General features: G+C 33.4%; 1 protein-coding gene across 1 annotated transcript in view; it reads right to left on the bottom strand.

The window, feature by feature from the left end:
* Positions 1-4,951: 4,951 nt before the first annotated feature.
* Positions 4,952-25,810, bottom strand: part of LOC149546591 (uncharacterized) — an 82,335-nt gene continuing 61,476 nt past the window's right edge. Inside the window, exons 4-5 of the mRNA XM_089794011.1 lie at positions 5,234-5,272; positions 4,952-5,092 (exon numbers count right to left, since the gene is read on the bottom strand). Of these exons, the coding sequence (XP_089650137.1) occupies positions 4,952-5,092; positions 5,234-5,272 (180 nt within the window). The remainder of the gene's footprint in view (positions 5,093-5,233; positions 5,273-25,810) is intronic.

Below are 25,810 nucleotides of genomic sequence, written 5' to 3' on the forward strand. Positions count from 1 at the left end.
GTTAAAAAATATTACACGTCAACTTTTGAGGAATTCTAAGCATGCACAGTTAGCAATAAATTACCTATATAAAACCCTACACCTGGTTCATAATATTGCCCAGAGAAATTCCCATGCTAGACTTTTCTAGTTGGGATTCTTACCCCTGAGCTAATGTGGGCTATGGCATGAGCATTTTATTAATTTATTAATGTGTTGCTTAAGTTCTCTGAGTTTCTCAGAACCTGTCATGTCTGCCATTTCCTTCCTCACTTGCTCCTCTATGCCCATACGCAACAAAGAAGGTAACTTTAGGAATACCAAAGCATACAATTCTCAACAAAGTGTGACTGCAGCTATATACAAATCCTAGTTTTAAGGAGAAATGACTTTAAAAAAATCAAGCCAGGATAGGCGAACACAATTCACAGTCTTTTCATCTTCACATGTCACAAGATGATCACCACAATGGTCATCCTCAACTCATGCTTGTGTAGGCTTGAAATAAAATCTGTACACAAAACGTATACATGCACCTTCAAATCACAAAAAATCTATGCAAAAACACCATTAATTACGCCCTAAGAACATTATATTCATTCTCTCATGTTTTGGTACAATAGTTTGTTAAACAAGTAGAATATAAATCACTATGATCCCCAGGTCAGGAGTGGTTTCAAACGCTTCACAGCACACAAATGAGTCTTGCTCCACATAGCTTTAAAACACACCAGGCCTTCTGTGTTGCTCTTGGGGAGGAAAGCGCATGGGCAACTATTAATCCTCAACCTGGACCGGTCGAATCCATCGGCAGTCGGATGAATTCATCTTCATCTGGTGGCAATGATAACAATAGTCGGCTTGGAAGGCAAAGTTTGAAGGTCAATTCAGCGATTTTGAAATTGCTTGGAGGGCACATGTTTCCTCAATGGGCATTACATTTGAATCAGAGAATATGTTCTTTCTTAAATTGCTGAGGCTTCCCACATATTGACACCCTCTTTGTCCTCTACGTAATTGAAAAAGATGCAAACTAGACATTTGGATAACCGACGACACCTATAATCCCTACGGGCTGGACCGGTCACCTTCTACAGTTGTTGCAGAGGACATATGTTCCCATCACCACTCCCACTATAATGTCGTGTCAAACTAGAAGGCTAAAGTGGTGTTGTCATCAGGAGTTAAAAAATCATCCGTCAGAGGTGAAGGAAGTGCCCAAGCTTTTCAAACCATAGACAAAAATTTCACATGGATTTTATTATTATTTTCTTGATTTATAGGTACACAGAAATATTGATGATTTGTTTATGTTCCTAGATCATTATTTAGGAAATCGGTAAAGCTTTGTCTCACAAACATCTTAAACTAGCTTATATATACCTATATATATATATTACGCCGAGAGTAATCATTCTCGAGGCGCCTATTTTCATTTTAATCCCAAGATTATTTTTCTCAAATGGAATTTATAAAAATAGGCGCCTCGAGAATGATTACTCTCAGCGTAATATATATATATATATATATATATATATATATATGTATGTATATATGTATGTATATATATATGTATGTATATATGTATGTATATATATATATGTATATATATATATGTATACATATATATATATACATACATATATATATACATACATATATATATATATACATATATATATATATATATGTATGTATATATATATGTATGTATATATATATGTATGTATATATGTATGTATATATATATATGTATACATATATATATATATATATGTATATATATATACATACATATATACATACATATATATATACATACATATATATATACATACATATATATATATATATATGTATATATATATATATATATATATATAAGCTAGTGGCAGTCGCGGTGCATTAGGAAAAATATTTACTTTTTATTTTTATTTTGATAAGGTTATTATAAAAACTTTAAGAACTTTTTAATTTTACTTGTATAAAGTTACTATTACTATAAAATTATACTTCAACATTTTATTTTTTAATTTAATATATGGAGTTTAATTTTAATAATTTTTTTAATTTTTATTTTGGGATATTACAATGTAAAATGTTATAGCCAAACATAGACATATAGTTAGGGTTAGGTTAGAATTAGGGTTAGGTTTAGGGTTAGAGTATGAATTAGGGTTAGAGTTTGAGTTAGGGTTAGGGTTTTAGCTTGAGTTAGGGGTAGAGAGTGAGTTTGAGTTAGGGTTGGAGTTAGGGCTAGGCTTGAAGGCCAATTATGGTAGAGTTAGATTTAGGGTTACAACTATGGATAGGTTTAGATTTAGGGTTACGGTTATGGTTAGGTTTATAATTAAAGTTAGGGTTACATATAAGGTTAGCATTAGGGTTAAGGTAAGGGTTAGAGTTACAATTAAGATCAGGGTTAGAGTTAGATAAAAGGGTAAAGAAAGGGTTAGATTTAGGGTTACAATTATGGTTACATTTATAATTAGAGTTAGGGTTATATAAGGTAAGCATTAGGGTTAAGGTAAGGGTTAGGGTTTGAGTTAGGGTTAGAAATAGGGTTATGGTTAGGGTTAGAATTTGGATTACAGTTATAATTAGAATTACCTTTAGAGTTATTGTTAGGGTTTATAATTATGGATAGAGATAGGGCTAAAGAAAGTGTTAGGGTTAGGTTTAGAGTTCGGGTTAAGGAAAGAGTGGAGTTAGGGTTAGAGTTAGTTTTTTAATTTTGGGTTAAGGTTAGGATTAGGGTTAGGGTCAAAGTCTAATTATGATAGAATTAGATTTAGAGTGAGTGGCAGGGGTAGGGTTATAGTTAGGATTAAGGTTAGAGATAGAGAAAACTTTCTCTAGTCCTATCTCTAGGATTTGTAGCTTATATATACTTATATATATAATATGCTGAGAGTCATCATCTCTCTCTCTCTCTCTCTCTCTCTCTCCAACCCATCACCAAGTTTATCCATTCAATGCCATAACTATTATTTTCTCTCTACCTCATCTCTTTTTCCATCCCTATTGCCTATTTCTACCTCATCTCTTCCCCCTCTTCTACATTTTTCCTATCTCCTACCCCCTCATACCATATTTTTTCACTAATTGCCATCTCTCTCTCTCTCTCTCTCTCTCTCTCTCTCTCTCTATGTTAACCTCATTCTCTCTCCCTATATCCCCTTGTCTCACTGTCTCTCACATCTTGTCTCCCACATGCCTCCTTTTCTCTAAAATTCTCTCAATATGTGTATCTCATTGTCTTTCACTCTCTCCCTATCCCTCTCTCTATCTCTATTATTCCATCCTATTATTACCACCTACTTTCATAGTCTCATACACCTTTACCTCTCATAATCTCTCTTGGTGCCTACTTTATGTCTCACCCTTATCTCTTTATCTTATTTTCTTTGAGATCTCTCTCTCTCTCTCTCTCTCTCTCTCTCTCTCTCTCTCTCTCTCTATATATATATATATATATATATATATATATATATATATATATATATATATATATATATATATATATATATATATATATATAGGACCCTATTTATCATCGTTCTCTCTTTACCACATCACTTCCCCCTCTCATTCTCTCTTACATATACGCTCCTATAATTACCCCAATCTCTCTCTCTCTACAGACACACATTTATCTCTCCCCTCCCTCAATGTCATAACTATTAGTTTCTCTTATATCGTAACTATTATATCTCTTATAACTCTTATATCTCTTATGTCCCCACACAATCTCTATATCTCTTATATCTCTTATAATTACCCTCTTAAACTCTCTCCCTCTCACCATCTCTTTCACTTATTTATCCTCTTTCTCCACCTCATTTGCCTCCCATCTCTTTAATATCTCTTATGTCCCCACACAATCTCTCTCTCTCTCTCTCTCTCTCTCTCTCTCTCCAACCCATCATCAATTTTATCCATTCAATGTCATAACTATTATTTTCTCTCTATGTCATTTCTTTTTCCATCCCTACCTCTTCTACATTTATCCTATCTCCTACCCCCTCATACCATATTTTTTCACTAATTACCATCTCTCTCTCTCTCTCTCTCTCTCTCTCTCTCTCTCTCTCCCTCTCACTCTCTCAATCTCTATTATTCCATTCTATTATTACCACCTACTTTCATAGTCTCATACACCTTTACCTCTCACAATCTCTCTTGGTGTCTACTTTATGTCTCACCCTTATCTCTTTATCTTATTTTCTCTGGCATATCCTCTCTCTCTCTCTCTCTCTCTCTCTCTCTCTCTCTCTCTCTCTCTCTCTCTCTCTCTCTCTCTCCATCTATATTGGACCCTATTTATCATCATTCTCTCTTTACCACATCGCTTCCCCCTCTTATTCTCTCAATCTCTTTATCTCTTACATATATGCTCCTATAATTACCCCAATATCTCTCTCTACAAACACACATATACACTCCTATAATTACCCCAATATCTCTCTCTACAAATATACATCTAAAACTCTTTTGACTTAAATCCACTTCTTGTAATAGTTGAAGTTGCTATTATAAGCATAATTTTTACAATCTATAATGGGATTTCAGAACAAAATGCAAACATTGGATTCCTGCTACAAATCCTCATCTTCGATGAAGTTAAAATATAGAGGGCACACCCCGACCACCCACTACTCCTTGCTGCCATGTTGTGCTTGGAATAGTCCATGGTTGTGGACCCATTTCCAAATGGGTGCTTAGCCAGCAAAAGACACGTACCTTTAGAGCTTTTAACTACTGTCAACAAAAGATCGTTTCAATACAATCTCTATGACTGTTAACATATGTGAAACGTAGTATGAGACCACTGTGAATTGATTTTGAAATCATTAAATGTACAGATTAAAGACTAATATGTTTCGGTGTGTTGATGGTGTACAGTAAATTTCCATTTCAATCATTTATGACAGTTGTGCAGAACCGAATTTAGGCAATGAAATGCCTTCTTTCATATGCAACATAATGTTCTGTTCAAGTTTAGAGTAATCAGTCCTTTCAGCTTCCCAATTTCCCCTGGAATTTCTCCTCTGAGATTGTTTGCAGAGAGGTCAATAACAGTAAAAGCCGCAGGAATTGAAGAATAGTCCAGCTATCCTCAAACATAAGAACGAAAGTCTTGGCCGTTTAAGGGATTCACAGTTTGAAATATTTCTTCACGGTTTCCATGCATAACAAAGGTGGCAATTTATTAAAAGAAATTGAGAGTGAAAATGTCAATGAGAATACGAACCGATTCTTTTTTATGTACATTGTAACTGCCGTGCTGTGGCTGTTTAGAACGCCTCTCGGCGTAATTAGGGATTTGATTTATTTTTAAACATAACTATCTTTCAATGGTTTATATTGTACAATGGATTAATTAAATTAGTAATTAGGGAATAAGAAGCATATTGGAAAATCAATAGAAATATGATACATAGATAGTTAATTTTTCAAAAGAATAGAAATGCCTTATATATATATATATATATAATTGGAAAAAAATTATTTTAAGAAAAAATTACTTGTCAAATAATTTTGTTTAAAAGAAACAATTTCAAAACAAAAACTTATATTCTATTTTGAAATCCCCACCGTAGAATATAAATCATTCAACATAAATTTTTTTAAATTTATGTTTAACAATTGTTCATACCTATATTGTTGTATCTTTACTTTCCTTATTGCTACATCAGTGCAAAAATTCTAACAAAATATTCATAATTTCAAATAAATATTTATGATTATGAAGTATGATTCGAAACGTTGATGTTTAAAAAATTTCTACACAATCTGACCCATAAAAACAGCTGCATAAATATTTATGTTTTAGTTAGTGAATAATTTTAAAAATATTTTTGTTACTATTTAGAACTGTCGCTAAATTTTCAGCTAATATACTTTTTTTTCCCTATGCCTCCACTATAATATTTTAATACGTTCAATAGATGTAAATTCCACTCATGTCATTTTCTCTAAGAGAAAAATAAAATGTGAACTTTTAAGCTTTTAAGAAAAATATAATACATTCGCTAGATGTACATTCCACTCATGTCATTTTCTCTAAAAGAAAAATAACATGTCAACTTTTAAGCTTTAAAGAAAAATAACTTATTTGCTACCATGATTGTTTCTAATTTTTTTAAGATAGTAAAGCATTGAAATAAATTTTTAAAATTTATTTTCTATTTCCAATTGCTTACTTTAAAAATATTATGTACTAGTAGTATTTGAAGTCTCCAAGTTGGTTAGCTTCATTCTGCTCCTATAACTTTAAGAATTTATGGACAATGGAGCTTAAATTATTTGATAATAAACTTGTTTACTTATTTATTGGTCCAATTTTCAGTTTAAATTTAATATAATTGAACTTTTTTTTTTTCAGATTTAGTGTCATATTAATTTATTTTAGAAAAATTAATAAAGTGTTTGTGTTAGTGACTAACATAACTGGTGATTGCCTTAAAAATTTGACATCTATCAAATCAATGTAACACATTCAATAGTTATTTTGATGATTTACACACTAAATATTGCAAAATGACTTCCATTGTAAACACAACCTCATAGTTACAACCCCTACTATGCCTCCAAAATGTAAGGACTCAAGCTCACAAAGAGCTCTTGTTCGATAAACTAACAGCTAACCTCCTAATTAATATTTACTAATCCATTTACACTAACCACTAACTAAATTATTTATCTCTTACTAATATCAATTACTAACTAATTTCATTTACTTACATACTAATTACATAATACTAACTAACCTAGTAAATTTATGAACCTTCCATTTATATTACACTATACAACTAACATCTAAAAATTATAATCTATTAAAATCTACTAGCTACCCTTTATTTCATTATCTTCTAACTAAATTTGCTAATGTTATTTGTTATTTAATGATCACTAGCAACTAATTAACCAACTCAATGACTAATTTTGTGATACCTTGTATATTATATAATGTTATAATTCATATTTACAAAATATAAAATGTTTATTTAATATTTAAATATAATAAAATATTATTTAATGTATGGCATTTAGTAAATATTTTACTCGATATGTACTAAATAACATATAATTAGTATGTTATTTCACATATGTCATAATTATATTAATATATTTAGTAATTGGAACATATTAACTATAGAAATTTCCTTGTATATATGTATAACTTTCTAACTAGCTAACCACTATCTAAGAGATAATCCTAGATTTTTAACTACTTGCCAACCCAACATTAGTAACAATTAATACTATTACTATTACTTAACATCAGTAACAATTATGACTAATACAATTACTTACTAACTTACTCACATACTAACATACCCATAATCCTAACTAACCACCCCATGTGACTCCCTGACTCTAATCCCTTTTCCCTTATCTCTTTCTACCCATCATGCCTTTCATGGCACTCACCCACAGACTACCTACCCTAACATCCTCCTAGCTCCACTCAATCTACCTTCCCCATTTTCCAAACACCCTTTTTCATTAAATTTCTATTGACATCCTTATCTCTCCTTTTATGTGGCCCCTCTAACTAACTCCTTGGCTAGCCCACGTGGCATTACCTTCTCTCCTAACTCTACTTTCTAATTCACCTATAGCCTAACCACCCCCCGTGGTCCTTTGTAGACTTGACTCATCAAGGACATGTGAATAGAAGGTAGTGACTATATAGCCACAAAATCTGTCGTGGTTGGATGCTCCATGCCACATGCCACCATACATGATCCAAATTATGATTCTGGATTACAATACCTAGTGTGATAATTGCAGTACTATTAATTATAATGTGAATAGAACAATTTTAGTACAATAGATTATGCAAGCCAAAAGTAGTTCATCTAATTCAAAACTCAATTTTATACAATGTTTGATGAATACAAAGGGCCACCAACATCCCTTCAAAAAGAAATGAACAATTCACATAATATTTACTATATAATAAAACATTAAAACTATGAAAACTATTTAAAAACTATTTCAAATTTTAAGTCTACTTGTAGAAGTCATAACTTTCAACACAACTCAAAAATATATGCCACTCACACTATTGGAAAGGTAACCAAATTTTCTATCTCAAAATTTTAAGAGATGTGACTTTCAAGAGATTTCATGGCCCAAAAATGCTCCGAATGCCTCTAAAAATACAAAGTACTAAAGTATAGAAAATAATGGAAAAATAGATATTGATATTTTCCCAATTTTCCTTTTGTCAACCTCCTCTGGATCATCATAGACCATGTTCTGATCATTCCTCCCCACTTGAGAGGAAATGGGCCCCATTGCATCCACACTCTGCAGTAGGTGTGGAAAATGAATATCAATTTATTCATGTGTAAGACACTTTCCCTGATGAGAAAATTGGTCTTCTTTCACTGCACAATACAAGTAAATAGTCAGATTCTTCTTGTTCTTCATAGACTTCTCTACAACTTGATCAGTTTGGAGTGGATTATCCAATTCTGGGTTTAATTCTATATGGTTGATCTCCTCAACAACACTTGCAATGTCTAGTACTGGAGAAAAATAAGGCTTCAACAATTCAACATTGAAAACTGGGTGAATACTCTAGAATGGTGGGAAGTTAAGTTCAAATGCATTTTTGCATTTTCACCAACTTGTTTGATAATATTATATGGACCATAACAAAGGGGATGAAGATTTTTGTGAGGTCCTTGCAATCTCTCCTTCTGAAAATGCAACCATACCTTACCCCTAATCTTAAAATTATGTGAGGAGTTTGATGCTCATTGTACCTCTATTTTTACTTCTTAGTGGTATGCTCCAAAATCTCATGAACCTGTTGTTGTAAATGGTGAATTCTATCAATGAACTTCATTAATTTTTCCTTCTCTTTATCAAAGCATGAGGTCAAATTAGGATGCATATATGGGATAGAAATACTTACTAGTGCCAATGCTTGATATCCAAGATAAACTTCAAAGGGCCTATGACCAATTGAACTATGAGGTGCCCTGTTGTATCTATGTTGTACATAGGGATGACTATCATCCCATGTATGAGGATGTTATGATTGATACACACGCAATATTTGAATGATCATGTGATTGACAACCTTAGTTTCACCATCTGTTTGAGGATAGAATTGAATGGACCTTGTTAGTTTTGTGGCCATCATTGCCCATAATGAAGACCAAAATCTACTTAGAAACCAACTACCTGTAGGGCCCATTTGTTGTTGCACCAAAAGCCATGACTATTAGTGAACATGGAACACCACATAATTAACCACCTGTGGGCAATGGAGCGCATCGCATCACCCAACAATCTCCCCCTCGACGTGCATACTAGGTGCTTACGTGGGTTGGGAAGGCATTGGGGATATTTGAACCCATGACCAGGCCAAAACTAGGCTCTGATACCAATTGTAGGGCCCATTTGCCATTGCACCAAAAGCCATGACTATTAGTGAACATGGAATACCACATAATTAACCACCTATGGGCAAGGGAGTGCGTCGCATCACCCAACACTACCCCTATCTAAAATAATTCTACTTGGTTGCCAAAAATGAACCCAAACATGCTCAAAGAGGAGCTTTGTGGTGTCTTCTACAAGAATTTTCTTTCTACAGGCTACAAAGATTGCCATTTTAAAAAATCTATCTACAACAACATATACACAATCATGCCCATGTCTAGTGGTAGTAAGGCTAGACATGAAATCTATAGAAATCAAATGCCAAGGCTTCTTTGGAATGGGAAGTGATAGATACAAACCATACTTACAATTTGAAGGCTTTGCAATGGCACAAGTTGTACATGCTTGAATGTTTGCAATCACATCATTTTTAATTTTTGGCCAATAAAAATATCTTTTAAGTATAACAATAGTTTTACCTATTCCAAAATGTCCCATAACCTTGTTGTAGTGAGCTTCACATATAAATTTCTTTTTTTCTACCTCAAGTACATAGATTTAGCCAATGTGGCAAAGCATCACATCTTGCAAATAAAAATCATTCACATGTTTACCTTCTACAAGCTGAGTATATACATTAGCAAATTGATTGTCATGTTGATACAAGTGAGTCCAATTTTCTATTTCATGCCCACATGATTCTAACACCATACTTACTCTTATAGTTGGGGGCCTGCTCAAGCAATCTTCTACCTTATTGGCACTTCCCTTCTTATGGAAAATTTTGAGATGAAATTATTGAGGATAGGCTTACCACCTTTAATGTCTATCATTCTGCAATTTTCCTTGTGTTTACAAAATTTTAAGGGGTTTTTGATCTTTATGGATAATAATTTTCTTTCCTAGAATGTAATTCTTTCATTGTTTGCAAACTTGAACAATGGCATATAATTCCTTATCATATGTGGGATACCTACATACTGTATTAGAGAATGTTTCACTATGGTACACAATTAGATGTGCATATTGCATGAGGACTGCTCCTAGTGCATGTTTTGATGCATCAATTTGTATCTCAAATGATTGTTGTAAATCAGGAAGAGATAAAATTGGTGCAAAACATAACCTTTGTTTTAATTCCGCAAATGCTTGTTGATGAGCACATGTCCATTTAAGTTTTTCTTGCATTTCTCTTCATAGTTGCTGATTTAGAGGCCAAGACAGATGTGAAAACCCAAGCACAAATCTGTGATAGAATTTAGCCAACCCCAAGAAGCTACACAACTCAAGGAGATTCCTTGGAGAAGGCTAGTTTTTTATTACTTGTATCTTTTTAGGATTAACATGAACCCCCTCACTATCAATAACATAGACCAAATATTAAATACTTTACATACCAAAAGAGCATTATTCCTTGTTAGCATAGAGTCCATGGTCTTGCAAGGCAAAAAATAGTTGTTCAACATGTTATAGAAGCTCTTCCAAAGTTTTGATAAAAATGAGAATGTTATCTAGATAAATGTGGTTGGAGCATTTGTGAGGCCAAAAGGCATTACCAACCATTTAAGTAATCCCTCCTTAGATTTAAAAGATGTATTAATACATCTATTGGATCAATTGGCACTTGATGGTACCCAAATTTAAAACCAATTTTAGTGAAGAAATTTTCCCCTCTAAGATGGTCCAACAAATCATATATTTGGGGGATTAGATATCTATTTTTTATAGTGGTATTATTCACTATTCTATAGTCAATACAAAGTCTCAATGTTCCATCCCTATTCTTTGCAAGTACAATTAGGCTACCACAAGGAGATGCACTTGGGTGAATATGCCCATTCTAAATTAGTTCTTGTGTTTTCCTTTTAACCTCATCATTTTCTAACATAGGTCTCCTCTATACTAGCTTTTAAGGTAATGGTGTTCCTAGAATCAAATCAATAGAATGTCTAACTTGGTAGTGTGAGGGTACTCTTGGTAACTCAAACACATTTTGATATTTTCAAAAAAATGTTCCATTGATCTTCGTTGTTTTGTTATGATGGAAATGGTGGTATGAGAATTATATACTGGATTATTTTATCTTCCTCAAAATGAATCATTAAAAACACAAATATACTAGTTGTAGGCCAATCTAAGATATTCAACATTTGGCAAGAAAGCCCCATTTAAAAGACAGGTAAATTTTGGTATCCCAAATTTTCAAGGGAAATTTGATGCAAACTTTTATGATACATCACTCTTCCATTTCAATTCATCTAAATGCATATTAATGAAACTACAATAAAAATATTTATGACCATCTCCCATGTTCTTCATCTCTTCCATGAAATCACACTTCACAATAATGTACATAAGAAGGTGATCTGATCTTTACAACTACAATACATAACAACATAGGAGGATAAATATTCATTTTAAGACATCACCTAATGAAAGGTTTCTTCCTCATGCTACATCATCACATTGAGCAATCTGAGCTTTTCACATTGATCAATTGAGCACAAAATCTGCAAATACATAAAAAAGGAATAAAAAAACAAGAACCATGGAGACTCTCCTCCTAACCATAGGTGTCCAAAGAGACCACCCTTGAGCAAGGGGAAACAAGGCTCAAATGAGATACAACTTACAATCTTGCAAATGCATAAACACCACAATGCATCACTTGAACATTCCCAACCCAAGGTTTTGATAGAATATATAGTCCACCAATATAAATTAGGCTGGGGGGGGGGGATGCTAGTTTGTGGTGACTAATTAGGGAAGTACTATACATATTCCATAATTTATTGTCATTTTTGGGCCGATGTGTTGTAACTAATTTCAACCCAAAAGTAGCAAAAATACTTGTATAAAAGGGCTTAGGGTTAGGGATTTTCACAAGTGGTGATGTCGTAATTGCTACTTATGGTAGTATTGAGCTGTAAGGGATTACAGATTTTAATCAAGTTGTAATCACTGGATCGTAATAATATTGCACTTGTTGTTTGGTGGATGTAGCCCAAAAATTGGGTGAACCATGTTAAATCTTGGTGTCTTGTGTTCTCTTCTGTGTGATTTATTATTTTATATTTTTTTTAATATTTGCATGCAAGTGTTATTTTTGTTTGTGGTTTAGCCTAATAGGTGAATCACTTATCCAACTAATACCACAATTATCAACCTTATTAAACTTTAACCATATCAAAATAAGAATCAAAAACCACAACAATATACTCATGCACAATAACACCAAATATATTAACTAGGGAAACCCTTGATCAGAGGGAAATCCCCAGTGGGGATGGTACCCACAAGATGATGTACTAATATAAATATTCCTTGTTAGAGGATGGATCATGTTAGGAGTCTATAACAACATTCAATGCATATTGGTCCCTATTAGGAGATTTTGTATCCCTATTAGGAGATTCCAACCCTGTTAGGAGTTGTGCCAACCTATTAGGAGTTGTGGAAGATAAATGGATCCACTTCCAAAAGAACTTCAAGGGAAAGATCAATGAACCAATTGTCCAAATGATCCTTGTATTATTCTTTGTATAATAATAGAAATGAATAATACTGATCCTTCTGATCTTGTAACTAGATCACAAAAAGTGCATCCAATAATACCTTAGATTGCTTACTCACATTCAATAAACACTCTTCTCCTTTTCACACTTTGCACTCAATACAATACTTGATACCTTTTAAAAATAAGGAAAATATCTTAACTTTATACCATATCTTCAAAATAATTCCTTAAGTCGACCTTGAGGCTTTCCTAATTAATTATAATAAGATAATTAATTAATTTACAATTATAATAGTACTTTCAAATCATAGTATATACAAAACTTCTTATGTGCGACTTTAGGACTTTGGCAGTTGCTGAAATCACCATCAAAGTGTCCTATGTTATTGGTTGAACGCACATCAATATATTAGATCATTATTAAAGGATATAATACAAATGTCAAAAACCACTCCTAAGGTACTCTATCTCTGTACTTCTCTTTGTAAATTAGGCACAACTTTTGAATGTCTTCAACTTATGTGGTGTGCATTTAACCTTCAAATCAAGACACTATACTAAATGTGTCCTTAAACATGCATCACCCAATAATCAAACATTGTTCATACAACTAAGATCTTTGTCTTCTACTCTATCAGTCTTCACAAACTTACTACTATGTTGACATCAATGACAAAGACAATCATGAATGCAACATGTATCATCAAAATTCATGTTGATAATCTCCCCTAGAGTAGTATCACCAACATTTATGCTAACAATCTTCACCTTTGGCATTGATGTCAATGTAGATGAAAAATATCTAAGTTCCAAGAATGCTAGATAGTACACTATTGTTTTTATTCTCATTTTCACAAATTCTCTTCATCAATCAAATCTAAAATCTCCCCAAAGTAGTATCATCAACATGTATGCTAACAATATCCCCCTTTGGCATTGATGGCAACATAGATGAAAAATATCTAAGTTCTAAGAATACCAGATAGTACTTTGATGTTGTTGTTCTCATCTTCTCAAATTCTCTTCATCAATCAAATTTGAAATCTTCTGGAACATTACTTTATTTTTCTTCTTCTTTCAGATTGGCAATAGTTGTTCACACTAAACAACTCACAATACATCAGAATTCCTCATGTTGCATATCTCCCCCATAGAGATATTCCTCCTTTTTTCTTTACATGAATCTTTCTAAATCTCCCTAATAAAGTAGAGACTTCCATGCACTCTCCTGATACATACTTAGGAGATTTTTTTCATGCATATTCTCCCCCATTGACATTAATGACGAAAGGGCTCAATATTTAAGACAAGATAGCAAGACTCCTCAATGACTCAACTCATCACAAACACTCCCCCATACAAGAAGCATCAGCATTAAGTCCAGTCCAACAATAGTGTTCTATACTACTAGATTGATGTAATATCTACATCATCTACTCAGAAGTAGTTAGGGGCATAACGTGAAGCATACCTCTCAAGTACTCAAATATATCTTTAGGTAAGGGCTTCATAAAGATATATACAATCTAATATTTAGTACTAACATACTCCAATCTAATTTTTCTATTTCCTTCTCTCTCAAGACATGATATTTAATAGATATATGCTTAGTCTTAGCATGCAATACATGATTCTTAGATATACTCACTGTACTTGTGTTATCACAATATATGATAGCAACTTATGTAAACGTATATTTCATCCACATCACTTGATTACAATTATTTATTGCTGCAACATACTTTGCCTTAGACTCTATGAAATACAATCTTGTTTATTGCATAGCCAAGAAACCAATCTTCCTCCATGAAAGAATGCTACACCACTGGTGTTATTTATATCATCCATACTACCTACCTAATATGCATTAGTATATGCACATAGAGTGAAATCACTTGAACTATCATACCAAATACCATAATCAAATGTTCCTTTCAAATATTCAAATATCCTCTTTACTGTTGGATAATGATACTCCTTAGGATTAGCTTGAAATCTAGCTATAATTCCAACTACATTTTCTATATCTAGTCTAGTGTGAGTCAGATATTGCAAACCTCCAGTCATGGATCTATACTTCTTCTACTCAACTTTAGGTCTCTCATCTTTGCTAGACAACTTGTGACTAGTTATCATAGGTCTACCAACAAGCTTTCAACTTTCCAATCCAAATATTTTCAACAAGACTTTCAAGTACTTAGTTTATGAAATTAAAATACCATCACTATTCTACATAGTCTCCAACCCTAGGTAAAACTTCATTTCTCATATCATGCTCATCTCAAACTCATTCTTCATCTCTTCAATAAACTTATCACTTACATCATCATTACCTCAAAATATGATATTATCAACAAATATTACTATTATCAACAAACCATTCTCAATTTATTTCAAATAAAAGTTACTATCTACTGTACTTTTAGCAAAATCAATATTTTCCAAATAGTTGTCCAACCTTGCATACCAGGTTCTAGGTGCTTTCTTTAGTCCATATCAAGCTTTCTTTCTGCATACCATATCTTTGTCTTCTATTAAAGGAAAACCTTCAAGTTGCTCAATATATACCTCTTCTTCAAGTTCTCCATTCAGGAAAACTGATTTAACATCCATGATATAATTTAAATTTCTTATTCATTATATAAGGCATGAGCATTCTTACTATTTCCATTTTGGCTATAGGGGCACATGTTTCCTCATAGTCTATGCCTTTTTTTTGTGAGTAACCTTTGCATAGAAGTTTGGCCTTGTTTCTCACAACTTCACCATGTTTATTCATCTTATTTCTATAACCAACTTTTTTTCTATAACATTCTTGTCTATAGATCTAGGAAATAACTCCAATGTCTCATTCTTCACAATTTGATCTAATTCTTCCTTTATTGCTTGAATCCAATGATAATCTTTATAGGATTCATCTATACTTTTAGGTTTAACTTTAGAAATCAAACATATCTCCTCATTAACTTTGTCTCTTGTCATCACACCTTTGTCTTTTCTTCTAATTATTTTCTCTTGAGGGTGATTCTTTGTCAGATTCTAGTTAGGGATAGGTGTTGACATCTCAACTTGTATCTCATCTCTAGGTTCAGATCTATCTCCTCCTTGTTCAACAATTTGTACATCATTTTGCAGATCATTATTAGTCTCAAAGAAAACTTCCACATTCTATCTAACAATTCTAGAAATATATTCTTCTTCATCTAAATTGTTCTCTAACATCTCTTCCTTAGTTCCAAACTTTTCATCAATCTTTACATTGGCACATTCAACCATGGTCTTAGTTCTATGATTAAAACATTTGTATGCCTTTCTCTTTAATGAATGGCCAAGAAACATATCTAAATCACTTATTGGATCAAACTTACCAACATCATCATCTCTCTTAGTATAAAACTTTCTTCCAAATATTTTGAAATACTTAACTAATCGTAAATGACCAAACCATATTTTATAAGTTCTCTTTCTCATACCTTTTCATATTTTTACTTTGTTTGCAGTGTATACTTTTGTATTGATGGCTTCTTTCCAAAATTTCTTGGATACATCATCCTCAAACAAAATTTCTCTAGCTCCCTCTACTACTAATTTGTTTCTTCCTTCTACAATCTCATTTTGTTCAGGTGTTCTGGGTGGAGATAACTCTCTCTTGATTTCATTCTCTTCACAAAACTTATTAAACTTTCTAGAGGTGAATTCTCCCCCTCTATTTGATCTCAAACATTTTATCTTAACACCAAATTCATTCTCAACTCTATTCTTAAATATCTTAAACTTCTCAAAAGCTTCAAAATTCTCTTGAAGAGATGTTACCCACACCATTCTAGTGAAATCATCAACAAAAATCATGAAATACCTTTCACCATAGAATCCTCTTGTTCTAGAGGGACCACTCAGATTTGTGTGAACAATCTCCATCTTCTTTGTGGTCATGAACTTCTTGTTAGGAAATGATACCTTCTTCTTCTTAGCCAAAATACATTCTTTGCAAACAACATTAGTTGGCTTTATTATCATAGGAAAATCTCTAGCTACAAATATTCTACCATCTTTCACAATATTATCAAATTTTATATGATAGAATCTCCTATGCCATAACCAATTGTTTTCCACTTTAGCAATCAAAAATGTCATTTCAATGGGATTCCATTGAAATACATTACCTCTAGACCTAGTTCTTGTTCCAATCATTTTACTGTCCTTATCCTTGATAGTGCAAGTCTTTTCTATGAATTGCTATTGATACCCTTTGTCCACCAACTGTCCAACACTCAAAAAATTATGCTTTAATCCATCAACAAAATAAACATCACCAGTGTTAGTTTTTCCATCTAAAATAATGGATCTAATCCCTATAATATGGTAGGTTACATTGTTACCAACTCTAACAATACCTCCATCATTTTTTTTGAATTTAACAAACTTATTCATATCACCAGTCATGTGATGTCAACAACCACTGCCTATTATCTAATTAGATTTCTTTTCAACTTGGAAAACTAGAGCCTTTTCTTCTCTAATTTCTCTATCAAGATCATCTTCCTTAATAGCTACCAATCCTAGCTCATCATCACTTTCACTCTGACCTTTTTTATTAGATTAGCCTTCTTCATTAGCATACTAGGTCATCTGGGATTAAACTTTCCCTTATACTTTTTCTCTCTTTTAGGAAATTTAGATGCATAATGACCAAACTCATTACAAGTCCAACATTTAAAGATATTTTTATCATCTTATTCTCTTATCACTATAATTATTATACCTTCTTCAATGTTATTGTCTTCATCAAATCCGGTTCTACTACTACTGAAAAAAATTCCATGTGTGCTTGCACTTCTAGATAGACTTGTCCAAACATTTAAAGCACCAAAAGAAGTCTCCACATAGATTGTTAGTTCTCCTTATTGTCTCAAACCTACTTTTGTTGCTTCCAATATTCCAAGAAATTTTTTTCTAGTAAACTCCTTAGTACAAGGTATAAGTAGTTGAATCATCTAAGCTACTTACCTAAATGGTGGTGTCAAAGTCCTCAAAATATTCTAGACCACTTCATCTTCTTCCTTGGATCCACTATATGTCTTAATTCCTATAACAATATCTTATATCCTACCAATATAGCTTTTTACAAATTCATCTTCCATCATGTTAGCATCTTAAAATGCACATATCCAATTCTACAATCATACTCTTTTTGTGTGTGTATCACCTTCAAAAATAGATTCTACTATTTTACAAATCTTATGAAATATTTCTATTTGATTTTAGCTAATAATATTCATTCTTTGGAAGAGTTGATAGTAAAGCTTCTCTAGCATTCATGTTGCACGTGACTAAATCTCTCTCTACTTCACTACATTTTTCAAGTTTCCCTTCTTCGACAATTATGTTTTCACTCTTTGTCAAGAACCAATAACCTAGACCCATACAAAGTAGATGAGTCTTCATCTTATCCTTCCAACTATCATAGTTGGCCCCATCAAATCCAGGGCTATCCTTTCTAAAAATATTGGCCATCAATCTCCTAAAGTTTTTAAGCTTATCCTTCAAGGACTTGATGCTCTAATACCAATTGTTAGAATAAATATTCTACCAATATACTTGAGAGGGGTAGTGAATCAATTATCTAACAAATACAAGAATTAACAAATTTATTAAACTTTAATCATATTCTTAATATATATGAAACCACAACAAGATACTCATGCACAATAACACCATATATGTTAACTAGGGAAACCATTGATCAGAAGGAAAACCCTAGTGAGGATGTACCCACAAGATGATGTGCTAATAAAAATATTCCTTGTTAGAGGATAGACCCTATTGGGAGTTTATACATAAATTGAGTACATATCAATCCCTAGGAGGAGATTCCAACCTTGTTAGAAGCTATGCCAACCCTATTAGGAGTTGTGGAAGACAATTGGACCCACTACCCAAACAACTTCAAGGGCAATATCAATGAAACCACTATCAAAATGATGTTTGTATTATTCCTTGTAGAATAATAGAAATGAATAGTAGTTCTCCTTCCTCTTTTTATCTTGTCAACCAGAATTCTTCTCCTTCTGATCTTGTAACCATATCACAAAACTCACATCCAATAATCCCTTGGATTGCTTACTTGCATTCCATAAACACTCTACTCCTTTTCATAGTTCATACTCAATAAAATAATTGATAACTTTTACAAACAAGGAAAACATCTTTCCTTTATACCATATCTTCAAAATAATTCCTTAAGTCAGCCTTGAGGCTTTCTGAATTAATTATAATAAGATAATTAATTAATTCACAATTACAATAGCACTGTCATCTCATAGTATATACAAAACTTCATGCATATGACTTCAATACCTACACACTTATTGACATCACTATCAAACTATCCTCTATCACTGGCTGGCTACACATCAATAGAAAAAATTAGAAACCACTTCTCAAGTACTTTAACTTTGTACTTCTCTCTATAAATTAGGTATAACTTCCATACATCTTCGACTTATGTGCTGCACATTTAAACTTCACATTAGGACAATATACTAAACATGTCCATGAACGTCCATCGCTTGATAATCAAAATATTGTTCATACAACTAGTATATCTATCTGGTACTTTGTCAATCTTCATAGACTTACTACTATGTTGACATCAATAAAAAAAAATAGTCATGAATGCAACATCCCAATACTCTCTAATGCTTAGGATACTCACCCAAAGTAGTATCATCAATGTTCATGCTAACATGTTTTTCACAATGGTTCACAAATAGAACCATGAACATAGGGTGAAGGTGGTCTCTTCAAGAAGATAAATGTCATGTCAATACCAATCATATACATTAAAACTCACCATGCCTCTACAAGGCTTGCACAACCCATTCTTCTCTTCATATTTTCCACTTGTCACCCCCAAATCATAATATAAGGGCAATGGCTTCAATGGAGCCCATACTCCATGAAATCTCTCTTCCCTCCAAGAGAAGAGGCTCTCAACTACATTGTTGGTCCCAACTAACCCCTTCACCCAAGACTTATATTCCCTTCCTAAAAGGACAAGTAAAGTCTTAACACCCATAACAACACTCACATAGAAAGATGAGGAAAAGCAATGAGAAGATCAAATAAAACAAAAGCACATGTTCACTAGAAAATAACATAAACCACAATCTCTATACAATATGAAATCACACTACTATGCAAGTTTTTTAGAAGGTTAGCTACATTGGCAAGAAGCACTTATCTTGGTCCTATATAAATGGCAATGACAATTGTAGATGAGCTCCATTTTCCTTCCCTCAAAGTCTCCAAAATCCTACGTGTCTCTAAAGTTAGATAGTGGGTAGACAACCCACCAATTTGATCCCATGTCCTCTGAAAAGGTTCCCTAAACCCTCAGTATCTAGAAATAGGCATAACATAAGCCTTCCTTACAAAATTGTCTCCTTCTAAAATAATAGCCTTGACAAACTAAGAGGGTGTGGAAGAAGTCTTGTGACACTCCAAATTTGGAAATACTTTGTAAGTGACTTATTTGGAGGTTCCCCTAAGCCATCTAAACCAATTTATGGTGAAATTTAGACCCCCAACCCATACTACTATCATGTGGTCCAATGGACCTCCAAAAGGCCATTATTTTAAGAATCTATGGACAAAAATGGTATAAAGAAGGAATGTTACATGCTAGTAAATGTTTCCCCATCTATGTTATGTCTTGGCTAGTTTTCCTCCTGCAACCATAGGATTTGCAAGAGTGGTAATATGGACATTACACCTTTTTCTCTAACATTGATGATGAAATAAATATATGGATGTGGAAGTTGTGTGCATATTCAATGTTTTTCAAGTGCTTGTCATGTGTATTCAAAGATCAACACCTCAATGCTAAAGTCAAAGTTGACTAGATTTATAAACTATCACAAATGGAGAAGTCATTATATTCTTTCTATCATTGCAATAGAAAAATATAGCTCCCACAACTTTCTATATTCTTGGAGGGTTTATTTACAATTAATGTTATTTATATTTCAAATTTTATGAGTCTATAATTGATCCTCATTAATGGAGTGATCGTAGAGATAGGAAGTTGTAGTTTCCTTTAAATAATTACTATTGTAGCTTTGAGTGCAATTTTGGAAGAAGATAGAAAAGGTTTATTTTCATAGCAGTAGAATGTGATACTATTTTTAATTAGATGTAATCTGTTACCATGAATGAATATAATATGAAGTTCAAGTATACATCTTTTGTCTTAATTGTCTTTTTTGTTCACTCATCCAAGGGGGGCTACTTGGTGAGTGAACTTCTCTCTTAGCATAGATTTCATTTCTTATTTGTTTCCTTACAAGATAGAATTCCACTATTCCTACAACCATTGAAAATATAATCAATGAATTGTTCCTGTAGCATTACATATAGCTTTCAGTTAAGTTGTCATTTTAGTTTCTAGCATAGGTTTCCTTCAACATTTCTTTTTCTTTAACTTTGTAATGACTTAAAGAGCAATTAAAGCATATACTTTGCAGTCACCCTCTCAGGCTTACGCTCCTAGGTTGACAAATTAAATGAAGTGAGTCTACTAATTTAGAAAAATAATATGATGTTGTCTAACCATGGAATCAATGTGAAAGGATGCCCAATCCTTTGTTATCAAGGTATTAAGTTCATTGTCCATTTTTGGCACCATTGACAAGGATGGTGTTAATTTGATTCAACCCCAAAGTCATTATATTAGTTTAGATTTTGTATTATCTTTCATGCATAGAAGAAGAGACCTCCTTGTGAGATTTCTTCCCCATAATATCTAGGAAGATATTTTTAATCCCAAACTTGAAGAACCTCACAAAGAGAATGAAGAAGAAGAACCTTTTGAAAATCCATTCACTGCTGCTCATGAAGAACAAATACCCTCATCCTCTGAAGAATCCTTGCATTTGAATGATCTTTTTGCTAAAGTTGAATATCAAGATAATCCAATTGCCCTTGTTATATATCAACCACCACCACCAGGTCCTCCTCTAGGAGTGGCTCAGCCTTAGTCTACATTTCCTTTTCCTATCCCTCCTAGGAAGGGTTTTAAAAAATTGAAGAACATACCTACTACTGCACTTCCCAAGTTTTATGGCCTAATCATTGAAGACCTTGAAACCTTTCTCTTTGAGTTTGACATCATTTTTGAAAGTTATGTGTTGGTGTTTGAAAATACTGGAGGGTTTTCAATTATCCCCATGAGAATATGACATATCTAGGGGCATCTAACTCCCATTATCAACATATCATTTTAGACATAGGGCCAACTATAAGGCTTGACCCTTCTTCTACTTTAGGCTTTGCTAAACCTAGGTGGGTAGACCTCCAATTCAAATGATACCGTACCAGTGCAAAAACATATCCCTAAATCTATTAACAAAATTTTACCCTTATTTCTCCTAATGACTCATGAAATGACACAAATCTACAGTAGCAAGTTGCAAATCTAGGAAATTCACAAGTCGAGTGAGGGCATTACTATTCTAGCTCTTCAACATAAAATGTAAAGATGATTTGAATTTGATTTTTATTTTATGTGGGTGGGAAAGTGGATGAAAACCAAGTATGGACAACAAACTAATGATCATGTAGTTGATCAATGCCTAATCCATTGGGAAATTAATGAATCTCTCTCATGCATTTTGGATATCTGATACTTATTTATATATTCAGATATACAATCTATCCATTCACCTTGTAAATAGATGTATCAATGGTCAACTAGATCTCATTCTTACCTGATATCCCCCTCAAAAAAACTGCAACCTTGTTAAATCTCTGAAGCATTTACATAATTCCTTGAATTAAAAGTAACAATGAAGCAACATACAGCCTTAAGGGACTGCACTTATGATCTAGGCTCTTTTTTTAAAGACCATAAAACATTACAGCTCAATTTAGAAAGGAGACAAGATTTAAATTGAAACTAAACACTTGCTACTCACTGTATTAATTTCCTTGAAATAACACATGAAAATGCATGAAATGACTCACAAATCACCTAATAAACCAGACTGTACAATAACATATGCTATCATACAAGAGAGAAAATGGCAGGAATGAGAAACTGATGGGATGGGAAGGGGGTATCACAGCCAAAGCATAGCTTCATTGTCTGGAACTAGCACATCCCATGTCTTCCATTCAAGGTTTATCAATTCCAGGGCTAGTTCTACTAAATGTCTTCATTCTAGAGAAACTTTCCAATATTTTCCCAACCCCTACAATGAAAGAAAGAAAGAATGATATAGGATGAATGAATTCTCGGATCTAATCTATGCCTGACATGTGTCCACTTAAAATTCAATCTCTTGCAGTTGAATAACCTCTTTCATCTTTCTACCCCTTATATCTGGTTCTTGTTTTCATCATTATTTATAACTGATCTTGAAATATCTCTACTCAATGATGAAAAACCTTTATGCATCCAAAATATCTAATCTTCCTTAGTAAATGCTAGTGAAATTTTGAGTTTTTACTGAATATGGGTGACCAAATTTGACCTTAACTGCATTTCCATGGTCTTTTACCTATATTTGGGACATTACCTTACCAGAAATTAGTTTTGAACTTTGATAGCTAAATTCAGTTGCAAGATAGGAATCTAGAAGAAAACCTACTATAGCTCAAACCAACGACATTCTGTGCAAAAACCAACCCCAGAATTAGAAAGTTCATTCTCTCTCAATTCCAATGATATATAATATCGCTATATTTGCATCTCAAGAACCTCTTGAAAGTCGATTTGAAAAATAATCCCCTACTACAAGTCTCTAGTCTGCAACCCAATGTTTTAAATTTTTTGGAAAATTTTAAAAAACTTTCCTAAGTTTGAACCTTTAGAATTAATCCTTTTTTATTTAAAAATATTTGACATGCAATTTTTTAGAAAATATATTAAAATTTTATCCTTTCAAATATTTCATATTTTCCCTCTCCTTCCATCTGGGTCAACAAGCTTTGACCAACCTTTTGCCATGTGGTAGCCTCTGATTGGTCAACCTTCCACCTCATCACCACGTGGTGCTCACCCACTTGCCCACATTTCTTAATGACCTTGCAACTCCATTTTGTGGGCAAGCACCAGCCGTTGGATCTCGCCACGTGGTGAAATTTGATGGCTCCATCTCAGGCTCCTACAGATCTCCATGCTACCACTTGTCACTTTACGACTCACCCAATGGATGCCATGTGTCTCCTCGCAATTGGCTGTTGGGTCCACCTTATTTCTCTATTGCAAGTATGTCATGTCACCTTTGAGTGTGGCTCACTGCCATGTGGAAACAACCTGCTTTCTTGCATTACAGTTAGTAGGGTGCTGATTGTGCATGCGAGAATGCGCCTAAGCAACATGTGTTCACCGCACCATGTCAACATCCTAGAATCAGTGCCCAGCTAGAATGTCCTCTACCACATCATCACTTTGTTAGCATCTTCATTCAAAAAATTTGTTACATTTTGTGCCAGCTATTCTCCATCTGACGTCACCAAGGTTGGGTCCACTATGCAAGTGTTTCCTTTAAAAGGCAATGTCTTAAGACACTCTTTAAAGTGTGTGTTCTTGTATTTAAAAGGTATAAAACTTCAACCCACAGACAATGTGCGACTAAGCATTTTTCCTTCCTCTTCCTTACTCTGTTCCCCCTCTAGGCTTATGGCTTATTTAAATCCTCAAATGCATCTAATGTCCACATAATCCTGAAAAGGATTAAAAGGCAAGAGAAAAGGCATGAGCCAATCCAGTCCCTCCTACCGCTGACTGTTTATGGAGGCTTTAGCAGCCAAGCAAAAAAATTGTCGATCATATAGGCCACGCCTAAGCTTCACTTCCTACCACTACTACTCTGTTTCAGCTACTTTTAGCCTCTGCAAGTTGTGTACCATCTAGGTCATCTAGTCTTAAAAGACTACGACTCTTCATTGGACCAACGACATTTTTCCTACTGTGGACACGATCATCTCTGATATGTTGTTGTCCTTCCAACTCCCTTATTCTTGGTGTACGGTAGGCTTTGCTATTTACATGTGTGTCCTGGTAGTCGGTTGTGGGATTCTTCCTTGCATAAGGTCTTCTCTAATAATGCCTCCCTCTACTGCTATGTCCTTGTTGAGGCTTCATTCACCTTATTGCAGGGGCTGCTTCTTCTTTCTCAATGCACGAACATAGCCAATTCCTTGAAGGCCATGGGTCCTTTTAATGTTTCTTCATTTCATCGGCATGGATTGCTCTATTTGTAAGATAAGTTACATGACTGATGCCATATTTGACAAAAATAGGCTCCTTGACTTCAATAGGTTTTCCTTCTACCTCTGCTTGAGCCCTTTTCAAAAGCCTCTCCTTTTTGGATAACAAGTAGGAAAAATGTTCTATGGAAGTAAAAACATTATAATCATTTATGAACAAAAGATTCCAACAATCACATGGCCAAAAGTATGGCTATTGGGCATTTTATAGTTATTGAAATGACAAATTGAGTTGTGTGCAGAGCATTCCTTGTCTTGCTCGACATATAATATTTTTATCTTTGGACAGTGGACAAAATGTATCCTTCCTTGGTTTGCATAGTAAAATGAAGCATCTTCAAGACAACTTCATTGTCCTCAATACACTTTGCACCATCCTTATGTTTAGGTTGTCATTTAGAAAATTTGAACCCTTTATATCATGATGCAAAACACCATGGGAAAAAATACCATGGGCATGGCGAGAGTCAAGCCAGTATGATAATCATTGGATATAGCCCTTCACCTGGGTTTCATTGAAATTTATAAAAGGACATGCAAGAAATCCAATGAGATTATGATCCACATATTCAAATATCAAGATACAGACTATAGGATATCCTTAATGTAATCGAATTCTCATTTCGCACCAAA

Source organism: Cupressus sempervirens, chromosome 7 (genome assembly GCF_028749045.1).
Source record: "Cupressus sempervirens isolate cs-2001-9-10 chromosome 7, ASM2874904v1, whole genome shotgun sequence".
NCBI lineage: Eukaryota > Viridiplantae > Streptophyta > Pinopsida > Cupressales > Cupressaceae > Cupressus > Cupressus sempervirens.